Genomic DNA, 7,297 nt, shown 5'->3' with positions numbered 1-7,297 from the left:
TTTCTTTTCTTTTTTCTTTCTTTTCTTTCTTTTTTCCTTTCTTTTCTTTCTTTCTTTCTTTCTTTTTCTTTTTCTTTCTCTTTCTTTCTTTTTCTTTCTTCTTTCCTTCTTTCATTTCTTTCTCCCTTTATTTCTCCCCTTTCCTTCTCTTTTTCCTCTCTCTCTTTTTTTGTTTTATTCATTAGTTATCAGTTTTGTTTTGAGAGAGTCTTACTAAGTCCGAGTTGCCTAGACTGGGCTCAACTTGTGGTTTTCCTGTTTCAGCCTCCCAAAATACTGGGAAGCAAGAAGTTTTGAAGCTTATGAATTTCTCTAGTTACCATATCTATGTATGTATATTTTGTATTTTAGGTAATAGTCCATAAAATCTACGAGTATGTCTGAGAAACTATAGAGAGTATAAACCAAATAATCTTCAAAAGTACATTTTTAACAGAGAAATCTGATTAATATTTTCTTTACAATATATTACATCGTGTATATTCAGTTTCCCTTTGGTTGGCTAAGATGTGGAAATAAGAGGTATAATAACAGTATTTTCACATTCTGTACTCTAGTATTTTTACACATTGACTTCTCATGGTTGGCACCCTAGAAATGCTTAGCTTTTAATATGCTGATAATTATAATAGATCATTTTTTAGAAGCGATTTTCAGCTCTAAGTTTTCTCTTAAGACTATATATATTTTTTCATCAATGCTTATAAAATTAATAGGTACCACCCATTTGCATATTATATATGTATATGGCGTGTTATTGAAATATTTAAATAGTGAATATTTAAATTTTAAAAATACTTAAATTTACAACAGTAAAAGACACACTGCCGTTCATCCGTCTTAAAGTACTCCTTACTTTGAACACACTTATCCCATCATTCCTGCCACTTTCTGAAGCAGTTCTGGAGTCCTCTTTCATGAGTGTCTTTCTGAGGTGTACGGTGAATGTTGCTGCTGGGTGCCATTCAGTGGAATAGCAGGCTTGTAGAAAGCACTATCATGTGTCTTCTTCATTCACCTTGTTCACCGGGTCCGGCACTGTGCACCTTCTGATGCTTTCTTCAAGTTAAAATGTGCACCTTTTGAACTTACTCAAGACACTGAGGCAACCGTGACAGTGCAACTAAAGCTACTTACACAAAAGAACTTCCAGAAGGGCTTCAGAGAGTGGCAGGAACAATAGGATAAGTGTGTTCGAAGGAAAGGGTAGCATTTTGAGAGAGGCTAATGGCATTGTGTGCTTTACTGTAATACATTTTTAAAATTTAAACATTCACTGAATATTTTTGACACCCTTCTACATACATATGTATGTGTACATACGCATGTGGATATACACATTTACAGATGTCTGCATATGTAATGGTATAATTCCCTTAAAATAGTTTTATGCTTGTTTTTTAAATATCGTTTTTCCTCCCCTGTAGAAGAAATCATGATAAAACCTTTGGAGGAGAACGTTCATTCAAATGCACACGAAAACTCTCACCAGAGAGAAGACCGATACACTCACTATCAAGAGCTTGTGGTCAAATCTTTAATGCACTTGGGAAAATTTGAAAAGAATGTGTCTGTGCAGAGCACAAATGAAAATTTAAATGACAGCGGCATCCAGTCTTTAAAAGCAGAGAGCGATGAAGCCGATGAGTGCTTTATGATCCAATCAGATGATGGGGGGGACAAGGCAGATGAGCCTCAGCCGCTGTTCTGCTCCTCGGATGACAACGAAAGCAGCTCTGAAAGTGCAGAGAACGGGTGGGATAGTGGCTCCAGCTCGTCAGAAGACAGCAAACCCCACCGAGGCCCAAAGTACATGTTAGCGGAGAATAAAAAAAACCTTTTGGAAGTTCCGGAAATAAAAACAGAAGATGACACATTTGCTCCCTGTGAAAACAAGTGTGACTCCAACACAGAGAGGAGAGACCCACAGAATGTCCGTGGGGAGGCCCTGGATGGCCACGCCCAGGCTTCTTTCCCTGAGAAGGGGGAAGGCGAGGGTGAGAGCCTGGCTGTGATGACAGAAGAATCCGGAGACCTTGAGAAAGCCAAGGGGAACTTAAATCTGCTGGAGCAGGCCATTGCCCTGCAGGCCGGACGAGGCTGCGTTTTCCACAGCACCTACAAAGAGCTGGACAGGTTTCTGCTGGAGCACCTGGCGGGAGAAAGGAGACAAACCAAAGTTATTGACATGACCGGAAGACAAGTCTTCACCAATAAACGTAAGATGCACTTTTGCATTCATTTTAGAAATGAGATTGCTTTCAGGCTTGAAAAAAAGTTAGATTTGATTATTCCTTCCAGATAGCTTTTTGACAATTTAATTCAATTTAAAAATCGATGCATAAGTCTGAAATGAACAACTTCTTATCTTTCTTCCCACTCGGTAGAGCGTTATCAGATTATGCTCAGTTTGCAGTGTCTTTCCACATGAAAAATACTCACAACATCTATTTCTTTTGATTGAACCGATTTTTAAAAATATACCATAGCTTTAAAGAGGACTACACCGTATCAGACATTGTTAGAATTACAATAGTATTTTTTGGATTTCAAATTGTTCTATTCACCAAATCAATTCTAGAAGTTTAATTTATCTTCCCCACCTTCATTATATGGTCATCTGGCTTCTTTTCCTTTTTTGAGCTTTAAAATGATATCAAGCCATTGGTCAGCCAAGCAGGATGGACTGATCCTTCTGCAAATTAAGCCAGGCATCAATGTGTTTATTTATAAGCCTATCCTTTACCAGTTCTTTAATTCAGGGCCCAAAAATTCCTAGGTCAATTGACAGAGTAAATGTGCTCGGAGGAAACTTTAATATTGTTCCTCAGATTTCAGGCAAATATTATCCTCTCCCTCCATGGAGTGTTCTACCCATTTCGTACCAGATGGGTCTGATAATGAATCCAACAACTATGTGCTGTGTAAGAGCGTAGAGGGTTCCTCTACAATGGGCACTTCAGGAGCCAATCAGATCCAGAGCTCCGGAGTTTCCATTGTCCTTTGGCAGATTCTCAGGTGATGTTTGGACACCCAGAAGTCTGACAGTCACAGAATGAGAGACAGAATACCTTAGAGAAAGTCAAGGTCATATAGCCACAGGTCTTAGAAGAACAACATATTAATACGGTTTAGAAATTCTGATTCCTTAGATTTATCCAGAAACAAATTATATATTTTGTCACTTTAAATCCATTTCACAACTCACACGCAATCTTCACAAGTAATGTCTTGCAAAGCGGAGGAGACAGAGAAGGCTAAAATAATGCCAAGTAGGGAGGAGCACAATAATAAAGCCACACAACTATCCCTACAGGGCTGGGATAGGAACAGAGTATTAACAACTAAGGTGTGGTTTGGGACAGGACATTGTGTTTAATTTTGTGCATGCCCGTTAATATGCAATTTCTGGAATTTACCTCTTTCTTTTTGAATGAACTATAAAATCTGAAAAAATGTGAAATTTACTCCAAATACCCAAATCCATAATTTCTAATATACTATATTTCCCTTGGTTCTAAGAGATATAGTTCTCCTATTTCAACATTCTGAACTTAGAAAAGTATGCAGCTTCATTTTCAGTAGATTTTTCTATCTTAACCACACATAAACTAATTTCATCTTACTACTGATAATCTCTTACAATCAATGAAATACAGTATTTGTAGAAATTTTAAGCCATAACTTAAAATAATTGATGATACTTGGAAAAAGAATTTGTATTTGTAAGCGCTGGGTCACTTGGATGCAGAGAACCACTGTCAGGACTGGCTGAGTCTACAGGATGTCCTACAGCACAGGACAGAGTCCTACTCTGGAGGGTTAAGTGCTTCTGCAAGAGATCAGAACCAGGCTTGTACAAAACAGGCAGTAAAGGTGAAACCCATACTGCAAGGAGCTATAGGCTTGGTGGAGGATGCATGAGGCATCCAAGTTAAGTATTCTCTTTTCTATTCCTTGTCTTGGATGTCGGGAACAGTAGGGATTTTTTTTCTCTGACATGAATTTCACGTTCATAAGGGAATACTCCTCTCTACTGATGGCCATCTTCTTCCAAACAACCTCCTGACATTGTGTACCACCGAACACTGACTCTTCTGTTAAGGAGAGAACACTGGGATATTTTTCCCAGCAATACTATGCATTGAACGCAGGGCTTTCACATAGTACACAAGTGCCGAACCGCTGAGCTACATCTCTAGCTCTCTTCATTTTGAGACAGGGTCGCACTAAGTTTTCCAGGCTGGTCTTGGGTTTGGAACCCTCCTACCTCTGGCCCCACCCCCTGCCAACTGCTTGGGGAAGGCCAACTATCCAAACTATCATTTTGCTCATGCCTTCAGAGAAGTCAGCAATTCTACAAAACATTTGGTTATGCCACTGCTGTGAAGCATTTAGAGACTTCAGGTCCCAATATATGTAGAGTCACCAGGTAATTTACTGCCCAACCTATGACACTTTTCAAGTAAAGAGGAGGAATACAAAGAATGCCACAAGTATATCAGATGTGGGTGAGAACGTAACACCAGCAGAGTAGAAGGTCAGCTTCATTGTACAAAGAAAACCAGAGACGGGCCTGAGAGCAGCTCTGAGCTCCCGCTCTGGCTTCTTATCATGCAAACAGGTTCTGCCCTCCAGAGCATTTCATCTGCACCTTTGTTTTGCCCAGCCGAGAAGAGACCTGCGAACAAAGGTGCGTGGGGGACTATCAGTGGGCCCCACCTGGGCAGGTGCCAGCGGTGTTATCTCCAACACCCTCTCTGGCTTCCGACAGACAAACAGTGTGGTAAGGAGGGGAAATGCTCTGAGCCAAGCCTTTCAGTGTGGTTTAGAAATGTGGCTTCACCTGGACAAGATCCAAGAGAGGAAGGACATCAGAATACACACTACTGCTCTTCTCCCTGCAGGCAGCAGTCTGTGACGGGGTCAGCCCCTCTCGGTTCCCTTGAATTGGACTTCAAGGGTTTGACTAACGGGCTATACATTTCGTGTGCCCGAATCAACTTCAAATTTGCCACTATGCTTGGATTAAAAGAGACACGCATGCACAAAGTCCTACAACATCACAAACTCTTGATGTGCTTTGCTGTCTCTTACAAAATAGAGAGAGTCATCTGGACATCAGTCGTGATATTTAAGTCCTGTCTCTTAACACCAGTGGCTGCCGGTGGACACATCTCCATCTTTGGGTGATGGCGGCTCACATACAGATCACTGCTTTCTGTCTCCTGACTCTTCCTGGACCAGCACTACACACTGCAGTCTGAGGGATCCTAGGCTCCTCCCCCTTTTGCCAAAACCATGCCCCCATGTAATTGCATTACACACAACCTGCTGTGCCCCATCTGCCCAGGACCACGTGTAATCCAGCAACTGGCGTGACATGGTATAGTGTCTGCTCTCACAATACACTGCCCGAAGACTGTCACCGCCCACCATAATGTCCTGTTCTGGGTGACCAGCTTGGAGCAGGAGCGTGTGGACACTGTGTGTCCTCACACGGCCAGACCCTTCCAGGGACTGTGCTGCTGGCAATTTCTTGGGTGGGATCACGTGGGTTATTTTCACACTCAGTCCCAAGTGTGCTCAACAGTCCCGTTGCTTTGAGTTCTGAGAAGTCGCCCTGCCTTCCACCTCGTTCCCTTCTCAGGGGTCGCACACTCCTTCTGTTCTCCTTCTGAACCCTGGGTGCCCAGGGACAGACATTGCCCGTGGTTAGTATCATCCCAAGCATGAGTTAGGAGGCAATTTTGGCTACAAGACAAAACGAATTTCCATTTGATCTACCATCTCACTCACACATACACATCTGTGTAAGTAAGACTTTGCCACATTAGCTCTACCCTCATCAGTATGCCCGTTTTGTATGCATTTGAGTTATGTTCTTATATAACCCTTTTCTAATCAAAAACTTAAAACTCTTGAGCTGGTCTCCAGCCCTCCCCCTCCGGCTCCTGCACAGAGGTGTTCCTAACTGGTGCCCCTGGGAGCCCCACCAGCCCAGGCTCTCAGCAGCCCCTCCGGCTGCTCCCCTTGCTGTAGTGGCATCTTCTGAAAGTCCTCTCCACACCACGTCCTGCCTGCATCTTGCTACTGCCTTGGTTTTCGGTTTTGGCAGGCAGTGACATTTACACCCTTCTCCCCATAGACCTAAGTGGCAGCTCTTTGGGGCTTGGGGAAGTTGGGACTTAACAGCCCTTGGTAAAGCAGAGCACGGGCCCCGCCTGGCCCGTCTGGGAAGCAGGCTCTCTCTGCTTGCGAGTGAGCGGCAAGCAAACCTAGAACGTCTGCTGCCCGGACTCACGCAAACAAGGCCAAAGAAGTCTTTTTGTTTTGTACTTTGGGATCTGGTGCTCTCTACACTTTCAATAGGAGACGATTTAGGTTTAAATAAATTCTTTCTTCTTTCTCACTTTTCTTTTACTTCTTTCTTTTTTATTTTTTCTCTTCAGAAGACTGTTCACCCTCTGGCCTAGGGGTGATCTTTTTTCACAATTAGGCTTTAACTAGAGCACGTGACATGTCAACTTAAAACCATCTCTGTTTTAACGGTCCCTTGACCTGTGTCAGCCTTGGCTTAGGAAATCAAGAAAATTGAAAACATGTTTTATGTTTCCATAGGTCTGAGTTGAGGGTCTTCTTCAAGGCAATGTGAGAAGAATGTTTGTGGTGGTAAAACTGAATAAAGTGAGAATGTGACCCTGCAAGGCCACTCTATTGAATAGGAAGGAAAAGAAGAATAACCACATGAATTTCTCAATTTAATTTCTCTGTAGATTCACCGAGGCCTGAAAAAAGGGAGACCAAGTGCCCCATACCTGGGTGTGATGGCACAGGGCACGTGACGGGGCTCTACCCCCACCACCGCAGCCTTTCGGGGTGCCCTCACAAAGTGCGGGTCCCCCTGGAAAGTGAGTACCGCTTATCCCTAAAGATGTGGGCACCTTCTCGCGAGCACCACAGTATCACAGCATGAGCCTCTTTCTTTTCCAGCTTAGAATGAAAAATGGAAACAAGTTTTTCTCTGTGTGTCAAGCAATGTCCATGTAGTTGTATGTTTTTAAGTACAGCAAATGAGTAGAAAATATGAAGGCGAAAAGGCCAACAGATCAGGAAACAATAGCCACTGAAAAAACAGTTTTTCCCATAAGCCATAAAGGGAGGGGTCTCCTCATGTCACGAGGGGGCATCTGGGAGCCCCGGGGTTGCTCAGGAGGAAGGGGCCGGAGGAGCTGGGGTCTCCTCATGTCACAAGGGGGCATCTGGGAGCCCCGGGGTCGCTCAGGAGGAAGGGGCC

General features: G+C 43.1%; 1 protein-coding gene and 1 long non-coding RNA gene across 9 annotated transcripts in view; one reads left to right on the top strand and one right to left on the bottom strand.

Annotated features, from left to right (window-relative positions):
• St18 (suppression of tumorigenicity 18, zinc finger) overlaps positions 1-7,297 on the top strand; it is a 300,859-nt gene that overhangs the window by 244,037 nt on the left and 49,525 nt on the right. For all 7 annotated transcript variants that reach the window (XM_005396053.2, XM_013520260.1, XM_013520263.1 and 4 more), the window contains 2 exons: positions 1,428-2,219; positions 6,777-6,911. In XM_005396053.2, coding sequence (XP_005396110.1) covers positions 1,428-2,219; positions 6,777-6,911 — 927 coding nt within the window. The remainder of the gene's footprint in view (positions 1-1,427; positions 2,220-6,776; positions 6,912-7,297) is intronic.
• Positions 2,069-7,297, bottom strand: part of LOC102027610 — a 33,336-nt gene continuing 28,107 nt past the window's right edge. The window contains exon 3 of one of the 2 annotated variants that reach the window (XR_001236263.1): positions 2,069-2,152. This is a non-coding gene — a long non-coding RNA (uncharacterized LOC102027610). The remainder of the gene's footprint in view (positions 2,153-7,297) is intronic. The other variant, XR_262784.2, reaches the window with a different exon arrangement.

The sequence above is a fragment of the Chinchilla lanigera genome, unplaced genomic scaffold (assembly GCF_000276665.1).
Source record: "Chinchilla lanigera isolate Chin_1 unplaced genomic scaffold, ChiLan1.0 scaffold00053, whole genome shotgun sequence".
In the NCBI taxonomy this organism is placed as follows: Eukaryota; Metazoa; Chordata; class Mammalia; order Rodentia; family Chinchillidae; genus Chinchilla; species Chinchilla lanigera.
This window is presented reverse-complemented; position numbering and strand designations above follow the sequence as displayed.